This window comes from Styela clava, chromosome 7 (genome assembly GCF_964204865.1).
Source record: "Styela clava chromosome 7, kaStyClav1.hap1.2, whole genome shotgun sequence".
Taxonomy (NCBI): Eukaryota; Metazoa; Chordata; class Ascidiacea; order Stolidobranchia; family Styelidae; genus Styela; species Styela clava.
The window spans coordinates 5,884,117-5,902,050 of NC_135256.1; the positions used below are offsets into that span (position 1 = coordinate 5,884,117).

At 35.5% G+C, this 17,934-nt stretch overlaps 2 protein-coding genes across 3 annotated transcripts; both read right to left on the reverse strand.

The window, feature by feature from the left end:
- On the reverse strand, window positions 1-2,703 carry LOC120328409 (uncharacterized). Of its 2 annotated transcripts, XM_078114440.1 has the most exons (5): window positions 2,561-2,703; window positions 2,032-2,202; window positions 1,739-1,888; window positions 1,276-1,407; window positions 1-871 (listed from the first exon to the last, which is right to left on the reverse strand). In XM_078114440.1, the coding sequence occupies exons 1-5, from the start codon at window positions 2,615-2,617 to the stop codon at window positions 770-772; spliced, it is 612 nt and encodes a 203-aa protein (XP_077970566.1). In that variant the 5' UTR covers window positions 2,618-2,703; the 3' UTR covers window positions 1-769. The 2 variants fall into 2 exon arrangements, with proteins under 2 accessions (XP_077970566.1, XP_077970567.1); XM_078114441.1 differs by lacking the exon at window positions 1,739-1,888.
- On the reverse strand, window positions 2,571-8,601 carry LOC120328449 (uncharacterized). Its single transcript, XM_039394939.2, has 4 exons — window positions 7,445-8,601; window positions 6,957-7,104; window positions 6,640-6,743; window positions 2,571-5,896 (listed from the first exon to the last, which is right to left on the reverse strand). Exons 1-4 carry the CDS (start codon window positions 7,694-7,696, stop codon window positions 5,657-5,659), a joined length of 744 nt encoding a protein of 247 aa, XP_039250873.2. The 5' UTR covers window positions 7,697-8,601; the 3' UTR covers window positions 2,571-5,656.
- Between the last annotated feature and the right edge of the window lie 9,333 nt (window positions 8,602-17,934).

Consider the following 17,934-nt stretch of genomic DNA (forward strand, 5'->3'; position numbering starts at 1 on the left):
TTTACAAACTTGCACAGAACAAGGGTTTATTATGTCATTGTTTCCTTGATAAGCAGTAATGATGTAAAAAGCAGCTCAAAACCAAAGAAACTTCAGATGCTTCAAAAAGGAAGAAGTTAAATGACAAAACTGGACAGGAACACACGAGGGGAGGCTGAATTTGGATTTGTATAATGCCACAAATCTTATCTAGTGACAACCTATGTACAAAAATGTATAAAAAGTAACATAACGTGATATGGAATGCAGTATGGCAGAGACAACTGAGTAGAAAAATTTTGTTTGAGCAGAATAACCATCGATATAATTAATGGGAAACACACAAATTACTAGTTATGCTAATTAGGAGAGAATCTCTCAAATAATACAAGTGATTAGCAGAATTTCACAATGATTGACACTATTTTCAACTAAATTTCAAAAATGGCAGGATTGCAATGTTAGTGAATACCTGGGGATCGAGCAGCTTCTGTTTAGCTTGCAGAAATGTGAAAATGAATAAACGAGAAAAAATGAAAAACCTATTGTGCACTTAATTAAAAATTACAAAATACACCAAGAAAATAATCGAAAACTTGTATAGCTCTGATAAGCTAAATCCCATCAAAACAGCTAAAAGCAGTTAATAAAATCATGAAAAACTCCAAAATGTAAGAAAACTAACTGATGTTGAAAAAAAGAACCATTTTCGATGACAACCAAGAAAAGAAAATGCTTTATGGCAAAACAATGCCCAGAAGTTCAAAGAATTATTGAGACATAAAGCCTCCTATTCCTTGGATTCAGCCTCTGCCGCTGGTTCCTCCTCTTGCTTGGCTTCACTGCCATTGCTTTCCTCGACTTTTTGTTTTTTCGCTTCGTCAGTTTCCTCCTGCAAAACAAACAAACATTGGTATTGTGGAACTAAGTGGAAGTCGAGCAAAACTCAATAATGTGCCAGATTTGATTGCATAGCTGAAACTAGCCGTATCTACTAAATCACTTTTCTTATTAAAGATTGAACCATGGGACATATATGCGAATATTTCAAATTTCATCAGATTGCTTATAACTGCAAATGAGAGATCAGAAAAATGAAACAAATGAAGATACACATTCGAAGTGGCCATCATTATTTAAATTTGGTAACCTTGTTGTGCAGAAATAGGGCGCTCAAATATGTTTCACCTTGAGGAAAATCTTGCAAACTCACTTGTGGCGCTTATAAATTACTCCAACAAACATAAATCTGATGTCAAGTCTGAATAAAAAAAAACATTTTGGACATTCTCTCACCGTCTGCTCATCAGCAGATCTTTTGGTTGCTTCTTTCTCTTCTGATTTTGAATCATTAAGTTCTTTTTCTTGCGATCGTGTTTTAGCATCTTCATTCACACCTCCCTCTTTTTCTAAAAATTGTTTCCCTTCCTGAAACAAGAAATAACAAAATTAGTTCTAATTCGCATGTCTATCTCTTTTGAAGATGAATCAACTCGTATAAATCTGAAAAATTAAAATGTGCAATTTAAGATTGATCAACGATGTCGCTATTGACGATTTCACTGAAAAAAAAACTACAACAAATTAGTTCACAATTAAATATTGCTTAGTTCGAAAACCACTGAAAACGGTTTTTCGTTAGGCAGGTGAAAACTACAAAAACCAATTGAAAAGTGCACTTCAAATATCCTGAAAAACATAAATTAGTAAAAATCTGTTATGATTGGTTGTTAATTGGTCTACATGGTCACACAAGAACCTTTGCAGTGGCGACCATCGTTCTATCTTGCGGTAATTTTGGAGTTTTTTGTTTTTCTTCTGGAATAGCGTCAGGAATCAATCTGTCCAAACCATGGTGTTTTATAACTTCCACACCTCCAGCTTGGCGCCGCGAAAATTCAAGACCCTCCTGTGGGTTAACGTATTAGTGTTCAACAAAAAGGACGAAAATGAAAATAAAAAATATATAAAATAACTTGGCAAAATATAAAAATACACAGATATAAGAAAACAAAATATATTAAAGCCTATTACAGCATAAAATTAGCGTACCTCAGCTGTTTGGACCATGGTATTGTCTCTTGTAACTTTAGTTCCATTTGATTCTGTAACTGGTGCGTCCCCAGATCCATTTGAGGGTTTTTCAGCCTGATCATCCTTCAATTGTTGTTTAATTTTGTTGGCAAGATCTGGCTTCTCCTTTTCCAAATATGCCAATCCCTCCTACCATCATGATAATAAGGCATTTTAGCATCTTGTCGATATCGCATAATCCGCATACAAGCATATTAGCGTAGTTTGACAGAGACAAATTCAAACTTTATTCCATAGCATAAACAAATTTTCAGATCACCAGAAAATAAAAATTTCCATTAATAATTTGGAAATGGTTTTAGAATCAGTATTTTCACACTTACTGGTTTTTTTCTTTCCTAAAAAAGGGTCGCGGGGCGCAAACGGCTCAACGACGCATCGGCTGTCGCCATATTGGAAACGCATAAGCTGCATCGCTAATTTAGCACGTGGCGGGGATAGAAATATCGACATTTCCCTTCATAAACTTGACAAAATCCTTTCTCACCTTGGCAGTAACCTCCATGGTACCATCCCTAGTAACTTTAGTGGTCTCGGCTGCCATTTTTTATTTGTGAAATCTGCTAAAACAACGCGCAAAAATGAAGGCAAAATTGACTGAAGAGAACAAAGAAAACCGGTCTAAAGCGCACTAGAAAAAGCAAATCTGCCAGACGAACGACTGAAAACGTCACACACGTCGCGATGAGAGAGATGTACGAAAAAGCGGAGCCGATCGAGTACACATGGACGAAATAGTGGGAGGAATATAAGAAACAGAAAGATGGCCGCGGTTTACATCACGTGACCAGAGAGTGAAAGGAAACGGCATCATTTTTACCTTAGTTTTACTGCGCGAAATGGTTTTCTGCGCAGAATATTATCCAATGAAAATGCTTGAATCGAACGTTGTTTATGACTGAGATGCCGTGTGTAAGCATTGAAGCATAAATTCCCGGATTTAGCATTCGTGATTGGATGATTTTTCGAGCGCGTACGAAATTGAAATGTACGTCATGTCATATGTTTGTACGGCGTTCAATCGCATATGCTCTTGGATGAACTGTTAATAAATTTAGCCTCGAGCATATTCAGAGATTTTGGGGTGAGTGACGTATTGTTCTCGATTCGCTCATGGAAAATTACTGGAAACCGTCACGTCGCGCTCGAACGAGCTTTATTTTCTTCCACCGGAATGATTTAAAACGTCATATTTTTGAGTCTTGGCGGGTATTTTAAGAAGTTTTGATGCACGTTTCCACGATGGAATATTTCTGGAATACTTCTACGCCGTGAAAATTTGTTCATATTGATTTTCCAGTTAATCAATGACTTAATCAAAGTGGCGAATGAAATTAATTGTTGTCGAACGCTTTCTTGAAATATTTATTTGCCATACTTTCGCGTATGACCGAATTTCACCGACATGGCTCGGTATTTTGACGCTTGTGGATATCTGTTAGTTAGCGTACACTATGCTATTAGAAATTATGGTGAATAATACCTCTATTGTGTGATATTTTAATTGATTTAAGATGTTTCGTGCTGTAGTTTTAGTTAATGATCGAATACAAAATGATAAATAAATTCAAAGCATTTTCCAGCAAATAAAAGCCTGTATTTAAATTTAGTATACTTTACTAAAGATATATAAAAGTTATTACGAAATTATTGTAACTCATTTTTATGATTCTTTAAAGTCCCAGTAGATTTTGGCATTTCATTGGCCGAGCGTAGCTTGGCTTTGAGATCATTCTTCTTTACTTCTGAGTGCACATGACCCTGCTTTGAGCAAATTTACTCAGAAAACCACGAGTCGACAATAAATCGCTCATTTGAATACAGCCGAGGTGGGAGTTTGGAAGGCGTTTCCCATCCTCAGTTCACGTTTGGTACTCTGTGATTTTCCGAAAACAGTCGCCATGGTGTTAAAATCGGCCAAGGACACGCACCATATATTTTTTCATTCATAAATTTCAAACGAAAAATTGATTTGAGTATATATTTATTTTGATTCTCCGCAAAAAATATACGCAAAACAAAAACAATGTGCACAGAAAATTGAAAAATCGAGGAAACTGGAAGAAAACTTCAATAAGGTTTAAAAAATGTAGATATACAAGAGCCAGTAATAGAACTAAAATATAGAGAATTGGAATAAAATGATGACCTAACCCTCACCTGGTACACATAGTACGTTCCGGTGTCCGTCATCTTGGTTCGAGAGTAGGCCTACCCAAGATTGTATTCTTCGCTAGAAGGCTAATACTTTCATTTATTTCAAAACTTTTTGTGGGCTCTATGTGATTCGTTTTTCACTTCGAACTTTTTTTTGATGACCCATTGAAAATTATTACGAATAATTGATATTAATTCCTCGTGCTACTCTCTACGCCAGGGGTCACCAAACTACGGCCCGCGGGCCGGATGCGCCCCCCGACGTCATTTTATCCGGCCCGCAATAACACGCAAAAATGGCTAAATTATATTCAAAGGGAGATTTTCCTGAGCATCGTCTTCCTTGTTTATTTCGTAACATTGGCCGATCAGCACGTTGCAAAAAAAAGTGACGTAATAATAGGCCTTTTCGCATCCGCTCAGACACTATTGTCATCTTGACAGATTTTCAGTCGTGGTTGTAAACAATATTTCGTTTTTGCGACTTTAAATTTTTTTTAACTTTGAACTTTTCGTTAGTTTTTAATTGTGTATCGGAAACTTAAGTATGAATCAAATAAGTCGATTATCATTTGCCTCCTTAGGAGTTGTAGTTTTAATAGTAGTAATGAAAAATTAGTCTAAAAATATAGCAGTGACAAAATAGGCTAAATTCTCTACCGGTACGCAACGTTTTCTGCGAAAGACGTATTTGTACACTCGTGGCGCGTGCTTTCTACGAAACAGTTCACGTTTCTTAGGCTAAAATAAACGTCCAATGTGCATTTCGCGCTAACAGTACTGTAATTTCTCGCGTACTGCTCCAATTTAACAAGTCACACTAACTTTTGTTCTGTCTAAATGCGGATATTCATGTAGGTGTGTTTCCAAAATATTGAAGTTCATCCGATATAGTTGTCTAGATATAGAAATCTTGTATATTTGTTTTCCTGGGATGTTCTCGATCTGTATTCTGCGATATAGATAGAATTTAATATTCAAGTCTTCAGAAATGTAGAATATATAATATTGTTGAATAAATTGAATGGATTTCCCAACTTTTGTAAATTTATTGTATTGCATTGACAAAAATATTCATCCGGCCCGTTTCAATACAGTTTGAGTCATACCCGGCCCGCGATCCAAAAAGTTTGGTGACCCCTGCAGTCTACGCGAAAGTCAGATGTCGTTTCCATATATTTGAGCATCGCTCTCTTGCTTTGTATATACATAGCTCTGAGTATACCCACTATTTGTCATTTATTTTTATTGACTTCTGCGAACTCCAAAATGAAAATAATTTTGATCTATAAAGCAAAATGTAAGGGTAATTACGTTTAAATTTAATTTTCTAATCGACACAGTTGAATATTGATCGAACCAGAAAATTGTGTTTTCTCATTATACACACCATTGTCACGTCCTTTACAACTGTTCAGCCATGCTATTACAATTTTGGAATGGTATAAAGAAGGATGGCGATAATAACAGTTGAAAACGATAATACTAAAAACATTTCTCGGTCTAAGGATCGAAAGAGCAAAGGAGCGACGTGACTGCTGCGAATCGGAGATCCTTTATTAGAATGTGGAAATGAGACATCAGGGACATCTTTTCCGAGAAAATCGCATAACGGTCCCCAGCCATCAGATAATTTGAACTCAAGGAGTTTGTCTTTCGGTGCTTTCTGCAAAACCATAATTGGGAATTTTTTTTATTATATATAAATAAGTCAGATATCAACCTCTCGTCGCGGTACGATATATAAATAAGTGTATATGTAGCAGAAAGTATGTTACAATTAAAATAACAGCGAAACGAGCAAAAAATGTGAAAATATATTGCCATGAAGGCCAAAACGAAATATTACGGGTATCAAATCTTTTACAGTACTGTTACCGTGGTCTTTCTGTTCGACTGCGACCATCAGATCGCCACAAACTGCGCAAATTTCAATTTTGATGTCATCACACAAAAACAAACGAATCCCATGAAACGCACAGAAAATTTTGAAACGAATAAAAGTAATAACCGTTTAGTGACAACAACAATCTTTAACCTCTGAAAATTTCAAAGCAATTGATCCAAGAGTTAAAGAGAAACAACACGAAAAAATAATACTAACACATGATAACAAAGCGACGTGTAGTATGTGAAACAAGATGGCGGACACCGGAACGTAGTATGTGTACCAGGTTAGGGTTAGGCAATAATATCAGGTACAAATACTACGGGAGTCACTTGGTTAATCGTCAAACTCGTAATAGAACTAAAATAAGGAAAATTGGGGTAAAATTATGTCCTAACCCCAACCTGGTACACATACTACGTTCGGGTGTCCGTGATCATGGTTCACATACTTCGGGAGCGCCCAAAGCCATCTATAGGTCCACTTCGTGTCCAGTAATAGTAATAAAATGCGTGACACACCTGTCGGACAGCTAAATTATGCTTCCTGTATCTTTTCCTCAATACATTCTCATCTCGTAACATGATATTAGAAGTTTTTGGTGGGCATTCAAAAATCGCTGTGACTTAAATAATAAAAACATGTTGATTAGCTTAGGGAAATTACAGTCTTTAACCACTGAAAATTTCAAGGCATTTGGTTCAGTTATTAAATAGAAAAGTGAATCTTTCACAACAAGAAGAAAAATAATACTAACACCAAATCAATAACAAAACGATCCATAGGTCAATTTCGTGTCCAAAAATCTGAATGGCGCAATAGAAAATAAAATACATACAATTTTCCTTATTAAAACGAGCAAATTTCCTTCCAGTGGGAGTGAGGGCACATTGTGCCTGAAAGATTTTGGAATCGTTTATTGAAGAAGCCTGTTCATTCCAGCTTTTCAACCAGACATCTTCACTTTTCCTCGTGGTGAGAATTATCTAAAGTATAGTGATGCTAATAGTTACACCGAAAGAAGTGGTTACCTAACTGGGTGATATAGAATTTCATTTCCACATTAAATAACCACCAAACTACCGGCGCTCCCGTAGTATGTGCAACAAGAAGGCGGACACCGGAACGTAGCATGTGGTGGTTAGGGCATCAGGTTAGGCCATAATTTCAGGTATAAATACTACGGGAGTCACTTGGCGAGTAATAGAACTAAAATATAGAAAATTTGAATAAAATATGACCCAACCCTAACCTGGTAAACATACTATGTTCAGGTGCCAACCATCTTGTTGCAAATATTACGGAAGCGCCCACTAAACTACCTACTTTTGCATTAGGAAAAGCTTCGTGTAAGGTTTGCCAGTAAACACAAGCCGGGAAATCGCTTATAGCATCTACATCTTTGTACATCTTCTTGAACATCTCAACTGAAGCTCCTTTTTCGAATATCTCCATCCATTGATCTCCAAAGTACATAAAATTTTCATCGAAGTCATACACTGTATACCCCAATATTCTCAAACAATCGCGCAGTGTTTTTGTTCCACATTTAGCAAAGCTGGCTATGATTACCTTCATCTTAATGACGACTTAACTCTAATCACCTATTCGTATTTAGCTTCTCTAACGACTTATGCAGTACTGCACTACAAAAAGCAAATACACCTAACAGCGCTCACGTAGTATGTGCACCAAGATGGCGGACACCGGAATGTAGTTAGTATGTGTACCAGGTTAGGGTTAGGCCATAATTTCATTCAAATATTCTCCTCAATTTAGTTCTATCACGAGTTCGGGGACTAGACACGTGACTCCCGTAGTATTTTTACCTGAAATTATGGCCTAACCCTGACCTGGTACACGTTCCGGTGTCCGCCATCTTGGTTTACATACTACGGAAGTACCCACTTAACAATACTAAGGTTTGCAACTTACATTTATTGCAGCGAACAATTACGAATAATCGCATCCCAGCGACATAAAATACGATGTAAAATAAAACCCAATATAGTATATAGTCTGGGAGCAATCACGAAGAAGAGAAAAAAGTTTATCTTTACATTCTCTTTATGTGAGTTCACCCTAAGTTTGCGTTTTATGATATTTAGATTAGTTGGTTTACATATTTATTCCTCACCGGATTCCAACCCAGGCAGGGTAATCAGAGGTGCAGTGGCAAGTGTACTCCCAACCGCCGAGACGTGTAGGTGCTGTGTGTCAATTAAGTTCAAATCTACGAAATGTAGTTGCGATTGTAGTGCTTAGATTCAATTCATAAATAATTATATATATATATATATCATTTATCAAACATGGTATACTAAATACAAACATATAAGTTTGCTTGACATTTCTATGCGATCACACGCCGTTCTACATGTTGTATATTCAGACATGTAACTAAAAGGTATTGCATATATATATATCCAAAGAATTGCCAATTCTAGTATAACTGCTGAATGAATTTTAAGTGCGAGAAGTAGGCTACTTCAACTAGGTCTTCCGTAATCCATTCCCGTTCTCTGATAAAACGTACTGGAATCGCCTGGGCGACTAGAATATTACTGAATTATAATCTAGCTGCGTTCCCTTCGTTGCTTCATTACGTTTTAATCAGTCGACGATAACCTCAAACACGTGACTGCAGCGATATGTATTAGACGCTTGTATGCATTAGTCAAACAAAGTCATGTCTATAAAAGCAAAGTTTTCTCCGTCAATAAGTCTATGCATCTGTAACAAATCACTGGCTAGCTGATACCATACTCGACATGGACTGGAGGCCGCTGTACGTCCTATGAATAATTAAGCCGTCCTGTCGGCTTTTCTCTTCCAAGCAAATTGATCATTCAAATAAGTATAATTGAAATAGTTGAATCCGGTGTAATTTTCATTTTGAACCCGAGTCTTTCTAAATTTCACTTCTTATTTTACTCTGTTTATATTAAGTCAAAATTTATCCAATGTATTTATCTAGTTTATATTTCAAAATCAGCATGGTGATTGGTATATAATGTAGGCTACATACATTTTTAAATCTAGTGTCAATCTATTTTATTTTGGTCACTCTGAAATAAAACAAATCAACAACAAATGGGCAAACAAAATGCAGAGGACCTGGAGGACGGGCCTAACTTAAGGACAAGGTTAAAGAACGTACAAGTACGCGCCCGTCCTCCAAAAGCAGTCAAAGAAAACATCGGGCAATAACTTTTAAATGAAAACTTCAGCAAACTATGCGAGTCGAAACAATCCAGGAGACAATTTTAGGACCAGTAAAATGCAAAATAATGAAAATTTCAGCAAACTGCATTGGTGAGATTTGAAAAAAATTCATGTATTTTGCATTTGGTGGTCACAGACTCTGATGATCCATCGGTCTTATCGTTACGACCCAGTCATATACCGAAAACTTTGCATCCTTATTTTTTATTTTGTATATACCTGTATGTTCGTTTTTTTGGCTTGACACAAGCAATAAATTATCTATCTCGCCTCTTCCCCCTTGATAATTATGAAAATTCGCATACTACCTTACCGAACATGGACTGGCAACTGGACGAGACGGCGTGGTTCTCCACATGATCGAGTCGGCTTTCCTTTTCCCGGAAAATGTGAAATCCTTAGCCCTCGACAGACCGTGATTTTGAGTTTGCGCCTCCCGGGATGAATAAAAATCCTATCGACTTTCCTCTCCCCCGCATCAGCATAAAAATGTTATCGCAAATCGAATTGTCGATGCACTTGCAAGTATTGTTTCTTCTCTTAAATCTGGTTGTTCACCTGGTCCTGATGGGATAACCAAGGAACATTTGGCATATTCTCATCCAATTCCATCACTGCTTTTATGTTTGTATATTAACACGTGTATGAACCATGGTTATATTCTAGCATCCTCCCTTTCAAGTTCTATTCAGCCTATAATTAAGAACAAAAATGGTGACATTTGAAGTGCAAGTAACTACAGGCCTATTGCAGTGGCTTCTGTCTTATCTAAGATTTTTTTGAAAAACACATTTTAAATAACATTTGGTCTTACTTAACTACATCTCACAACCAGTTTGATTTCAAGCCTGGTCACGGGACTGACATGTGCATTTTTACAATAATGCAGCTAGCTACCTATTATTCCAAAAAATCATCACCAGTTTTCATAGCTTTTTTGGATGCCACTAAAGCTTTTGATAAAGTTAATCACTGGACTCTATTTCGTAAATTAATCAACAGAATCCCTAAAATATTTTTTTCGCTGATTGTACACATGTATCGTAATCAATCCATGTTTGTTAGATGGGGTAGCAGTGTGTCAGATCCTTTCTCTGTTCATAATGGTACCAAGCAAGGTAGTATATTAAGTCCATATTTATATGCTGTTTTCATGGATGACCGTTCTGTTAAGTTGAATCAAGAGACCATTGAATGTGTAGCAAATAACAATATTATCAATCATATTTTTTATGCTGATGACATGTGTTGCATTTCACCTCCAACGTCTTCAACGTTTACTTAGCATATGCGATAAATACTCTATTGAACATGACATCTTGTACAACTCGAAAAAATCTGTTTGTATGTGTATCCAGAATGAAAAGTTTAGGCTGAATAATTTGCCTGATATCAAACTTTGTAATACTGTATTGACTTAGGTTTTGTCCACTAAATATCTTGGTGTTTTCCTATCCAGGGATCTTAGAGATGACCTTGACTTGAAACGTCAGTATAAATCAATTTATTTTATAACCCATACAATTTTGAAAAAAATTATCAATTGTTCCACTACTGTGAAAAATCTTTTATTTAGGACGTATTGTTGTAGTATTTATGACTGCCAGCTCTGGTTGTTTTTCAATAATTATAATTATAAAAAAGTTAAAATTTCATATAATAATGCTTATCGCGTAATTCACTGTGTCTCTAGATCTGAGAGTGTCCGTCACAAAATGGTATCTGGGAACATTCCCTCTTTCGAAGCACTCCATAGAAAAAATCTATGGTTGTTCATGACGAGATGCAGGAACTCCAATAACATTCTATTACAATCATTATTTGATTCTCAGATACTGTTTGTTACGGGCTATCTTGGATTCTATACCTCATAGGCCGCGAGCCGAGGTATAAAAACGCCTAGAAAGTGAGTTTCGTAGCTAACATCAGGTAACTACCTGAAAATGATTTTAAAATGTTCCTTAGAAATTTAGTAACAAATATTGCCTTGTTCCCACTTCCAAAAGTTGCACGTTTTACGGAAAAGACGCTTTTACTACAAGAAATATGTGCTACGATCTGTCCTATATTCTCTACATTTTCGGCAATGAACAATGACTTCTGCATGACGTAACAATTGAATCGAATCAGCTGGTAGCGAGCGAATAAATATTAGTTATTACTGCTCGACCTTGCGTTGAGTTGGGCAGCCTTTCCATAGCCCTGTGCTGTTATTATTAGTTAAGTTATGCTAAGACGTTGTTGAAAAATGTATAAGTAAGTTATTAAACACTTGTAGATCCTTACCACGGATATGGGCCGTGAGACGAAGCCTTGAAAACGCCCAGAAAATAAGTTTCGTAGCGCGCACTTGGTAACTAAATAAATTCTTCAGTTTTGTGTGAAAATGAACATACTGGACGCATTACAGCTTGTTCCACAATCCTGATGCGAAATTGAATATAAGAGGTTCCCGGAAATTCAAAAACCATAAGTTTACAACACATACATAAGAAGTATGCAATTCGAGAGCCCTACAGCACACTAACACAAATGTATTCCTGTAATGTTTTGCCTGACCAAAATCGGACTTCCTCAGTCAATCATAATTTATTAGGTAGATTACGAAAAATATGGCATACATGTAACCAATGACATTAAACAACATGATGCGCAACTCCGGCATTTTTGGCCGAAGATCGTATTCGATAGCACGCTCCAATGCACATACTTGACGAGACGAAAACGAGCGGATGTGTGTTGCTTTCAAGGCATAGCACGAATGGTGTTCGAGCCTGCTTCGACAATTGTTGTGGTTTTTAATGATATGTGGAAAATTGAAGGTAAAAATAAATCGGAAAAAAGTAAGGTAAATACTATTGTTGTATAACACACCCGGGCATCGCACTGTTAAGTACATGCGGGAAAGCCAGCTTTTGTCAAATACTACGAAGTTTTAATTCAGTACGGTACTTAGTTGGCCATCTGCCGAAATTGCATATTTACTTACCCCTTATGGTTTCAAATAGTTCATGCACCTCCATTTAGATTTTTTTAATCAGTGAGGATATATACTTATTGCTGTAACATACTATTGCTCATTCACTTTTATTTGCGTATTGAATCAACGGGTTAACAAGTTCACCTAAAATTTCACTCATACCGGTCTATATTGTATAGTCTGATCTCTCAAGTATTTGGAGCCACGAATGCTTATAATTTTCTGACTAAACCCCTTTATTAGTTGGTTTATATACCAAATTCAGTAAAACATTTTTTACAAAAAACATAAGATATTGGATTTATTAGCTTTTCCATTCTGAATCATATAGACTGCTTTATTTATTCTTAACGAAAATTAATACATCTCCTCTCCTACAGATGTGAAAGCTGTGGACAGACCTGTCTAAGCATTGTGAGACTCCTGCAGCACAAGAGGCAATAGCAATAATAGTGAGTATATCAATCAAGAAATTAGGCCGACATAAAACAAAACTTTCAACTATTCGTCTAACCTCAATTTCCTATTATTTATTCACGGGACAACTGTAGCTGAAGGGGAGATATCAGAAGTCTGGCGACATATCAGTGACAGTTTGATTCCAAGAAATATGATTAGAATACTCCATAAATGTTTGCAATAGAAGAACAACCTATGGAGGAATGCAAAGACATTTGACCCGCCGGTAAAGTTGTGTATGGCCCCTACATCCTGCAGGGCTTGAGGGAAATAACTAAAAATTCCAAAGCGTAAGATTGCATAAGCGGTCTTTTTTGTAAAAAGGCACAAAATATGCCAGACATACTTAAAACAGCTTTGAAAAATGAGGATTACGGTTCACTGTCTACACCTGTGTTATATTTGATTCATCAAATTTTGGTAGTACTATAGAATAAATTCAGAAAAGGGTATAATCATGATTCATGATAAAATAATGTTATATATTTTGGACAACTTCAATCTAGACCAGGGATGTCAAACTCGCGGCCCCAGAGAACTTCCAGTGCGGCCCTCGAACGCTTAACAATAATTGTAATAGTATTTTGGAATTTTTTTTATTTAAATGTGAAAGATTTTCCAAACCTTTTAAAGTGAAATTGAATATTCACACAGAAAACAATTTACTGAAAGTAGTTTTAGAAAGTTAATTTTTTTTTGTTCACATTTTGACTCAATTAAGAATACACATCAAGCTAGCAAAAGAATACTGAATAAAACACTTGAGTGATTAAATTAAAGTACACGAAGAAGGTGGCATTTTCGAAGAAAATTTTCTGCATTTCACAAAATTCTGAAGCACATTGTTTAATTTGTCATATTTCCATCAGTACAATGAAAAACACAATAAGCTCAGCACTCAGCAGTCAATATGACAAATTCGAAGACCAACTCCGAACAGAAAATTTCCATGTGTTTGTATATTAATATAAGTATACAACGACTTAGTTACTAAAAATCAATATCAATAATAATTCAAGCAATCCTATGCCATGCAATGTAGCGTGAAATGTCTTGTCGAAAAAATCTGTCATTTGTTTTTTTACTGATCTATACATGAAATGATAAAAGTAACTTTTTTGCATTACTGGAATTAATTAAACTTTTGCAAAGATACAGATTAACCCATGATCATGTGACCTCGTTAATTAGAGTTGGTACTATAAAATCATTTCAGCCTGGCCTTAGTATGCTGGTGACACAAAGAAGATGCCAAACGTCAGGACAAATGTAATTAAAAAAACATTGAGTTTATACTGTAGTATTTTTGTTAATTTTAGGTTCATATATTTAGATTAAGTCATTTTTAGTGTATATATTATTCTTTCCTTAACCAAGGCTTGTTCAAAAATGATTTTGATGGTTGTACATGGAATTTTATGATTTTTTGTAATAAATACAGTAACTTGCAATAATAGTGGAATGCAAATTATAATATGTAATTGCATTTGAAATTAAAGAAAATAATAAAACTTAATCCAACTGATTAGTTGCATCACAATATATGTCACAAACTAAAACTATCTGAAAAATATCTCTCGAGTATACATTATCAAAAACTGTTTGCGGTCCTTTTTACAATTTCCAACATGCAATGCGGCTCTCGAAACCCATGTGTTTGACACCACTGATCTATTCTAGACGATTCAAGCATTGCTTTGGGAAATAATATCACTTCAATTAAATTGAAAAAAAATCTCGCTATATTAAATACAAAACCGTTGCTATCATAAAGGTAAACCAATTCAGCCACTCGGAATATATTGGCCTTCACAAAGCAATGGAGGCAGAATTGAGAGTTCATGAGCTATGAACTTTTGTTCTTTTCTTTGTCTTGAACTTTTCATACTCCACAGCCTCTATTAATTTTTTTTAATTTTAATTACCATGTGATGGTCATACATACTGTATCTTTGTATTTTCTGTCATGATGTATTATCTCAATGTGTCAAACTTTTAATTAGTGTGTACATTTTGCTTGCAGATGACATGAATGTATTGTCTTGCTTATTACCTCAGCTTGGAGTATTGACAAAGAAAAAAGTGCCCGTAAATTACGTAAAAAATGTTTAACTCTTTGATATAATCAGAATTCACATTTAATAGGAATTATAAACAGCCAACAATCAATGAGAATTATATGCAAAATTCCTCAGATTGAATTTGTCTTCTAAAATCGGAGGAAGGCAAAACATATAGGTAGTTTCCATTCACACAAGTCTTTCAAGAAGACTTGCTCGAGACAAACTAAATGAGCATCGTCAGGTGATTGGTAAGGCTGCAAGTTGAATCAGCCCTGCAATCTCCTGCATAGAAGATAATATTAATTAGCGGGCTATGAGCTAAATTCCTAAATTTAGACACAAACCTATCTACGAGGCATTGTGTACCAGTAATGTTACCTACGATTAATTGAATATGTAATATGTCTAATAAATTCACCTACTAAAACAAGTTCGATAGGTGCAAACTTTGTGTTATGGAATTGTATCACAGCACCTTTAAGAGAAGTAAAAACAGTTTTGCTGTTTTGTATGACACCCTCTTTAAATGAAATTTCAATGTTCAAGCGCAAACATTAAAATTACTAACTTTGAACTTTGTCATTATCTGCAAAATGTTTTACACAAATCTTTACGCTATCGCGTTTGTAATATTCTCTGATAAAAAAAACGTCTATGATGTTCAGAATTACTCTTTACAGCTTGTCTGCCATTCCAGCTTTCCGAATGAGCAAAACTTCTCAGATATAGAGATTATTTTCTTTCGTTACAGGCGCAAAAAGGCAGGTACTACACGTAAAAAAGACGCCGAGTAGCAAAAGCAAGCGGAAAACCGTCGCGAAAGGCGACGAGAAATATGTGCATTGGAGCGTATCATGAAATACAATCTTTCGCATGTAGTCTTATGGAGTGACGTCAGAGTTGCCTATCATGTTGTTTAATGTCATTGATGTAACCAACAACAAAAAAGACTTTAATTGTGTGACAGGAGTCGCGAGTGACCTCGAAAGCAACGACACCAACAACGCTGATTCACATTAGCGAATAAATTTTATGTAATAACCGCAAGCAGTTTACAACAAGAACAGCATAAAAAGCTACATCCATTTTATAGAAGCTATCAAACGTATTTATTTTTAGGGAATGAAGTCACAAATTAACATCGTGAGCACGAAAACACAAATAAATCAGTTATTTCTCACCTAGAAATTTACCGGAAAAGTCAAGAAAATTAAATGAATGTACATAACATGGTGAACAGAAATATTACAATTAGTCTTTTTTTAGTTTATGTGGTTATGTATTTGAACAAAGGCAATATTATTTCTAGAAACAGGACTACGACACTAACAAATGTCCAAAATAAATGATACTCATTAAATCAACTGCAATATCTAATTCACTTTCTTCTGAATTGTTTTCGAAATCCACTATCTCGAAAATCGACTTTTCCTCTATAAGTGTACTGTGATTTTTGCAGTCAATACAAAAACAAAAATCTGTGCAATTTAAGTTGATTTTGGCACACTTGCATAAATTATTTTGACTATTTTTCTTACACTTGCAGTTTGCCAACTCAAGAACTGATTTGAGGGCCACATGCTTCTTCAGTAAATCATTGTTGGGTGGAGAGTATAATCCTTATGTTTGCCAGTGTTAAATAGACGTGCTCTGGTATCATTTACATTCTCCATATCCTCTTCATACAGTGAACAAACAAATTCCTCAGCTTTATTTAATAATGCCTCGTTAACCTCATAAGACCTGCATAGTTGAGAAAAAAATGAATTGAAAACCTCAATGAAGTCTCCAACATGAGATTGATGGGCAATTCCAATTGCAGAAAAGTGCTAAAGTATTTCAATATGAATAGCCCATCTAAGCTGTTTGCAACTATTATGATTCTCATATACCTTTACGCTTCAAGACTTCTTGTTTAATCCATTTTATAGCACTGATAGCAGCCGGGATTAGAGCCTGCGTTAGGTCGGATTGGTGGAACATTGCCGTTTTCTTTTGTAGTACAGTATCTAAAATGAGGGAGGAAATCATATTTGGAACAGCATGAGTGTAAAAATACCACTAAATACTAACTAATACCTTGAATACATAATGCATTTTATCCGATGTCTCCAATGAGCGTATATATGCTCATTGCATGTAGCCTACTACAGTCCAGCAGTGTTTGAATACCATTACTAGACTATATCTACACTCAATTTTGATATATCACTGCTGAAATGCCCTATGACAGTAAGAGTATGGCCTATAGACTATATTTTGAAACATCAACTGTCTGTCTACAACTTGATTTCTCACCTCTCAATCGTTTCCAATGCTACTTTTTTTCCACTTGCTTCCCAGGTTCTTGTCGCCTCTATGAATTTAGATTTAGACCAACCGACATTAGTAAAATTGATTATTTTCTTCTTTTTCACACAACCGTGCATTACAGAAACAGCCATTAATTTTTATTTCCAAATATGCTGTGGCCTATATAGTAGTATAAGTCTGCTGAATAGTCAAGAAGAGTCATTAAATTAATCATAAACATTTCATGCAAGCCAGAAAATATCGTTGTTTGTGACATATTATTCTAGGTCTAGCCTTCATTGGAGTTACCGCACCGTACCTATTTAACAACGACTACCGACACCGTAACTATTTAACTCAACTAAAATTGCTATTTATGGTAAGGATATACAAGTGTTTGATATCTTACTTATACTTTTCAACACCTCCTTAGAATAACTGAACTAATAATAACTGAAAAAAACTATGGAAAGGCTACTCAACGCAAAAGCGAGCAGTAGTAGTACATCTGATATTCATTCGACCACTGGGGAACATTTTAAAATCATTTTCAGGTAGTTACCTTATGTGCGCTACGAAACTGAAAGATAAATGGCCTCGGCTCGCGGCCTATCACTTTTGATCCATTAAATTGCTGTATTATAACTCTTTTTTGAGACTTACTGTGAATCTGATTTTCATATCAGGTATTTTATGTATTTATTGCGTTATTTTTGTTTTGCTTATGTTTATTTGTTGTGTTGTTTTTATATGGACCACAGAGGGTGGACTTCCGGAGTTATAAACGAATTGAATTG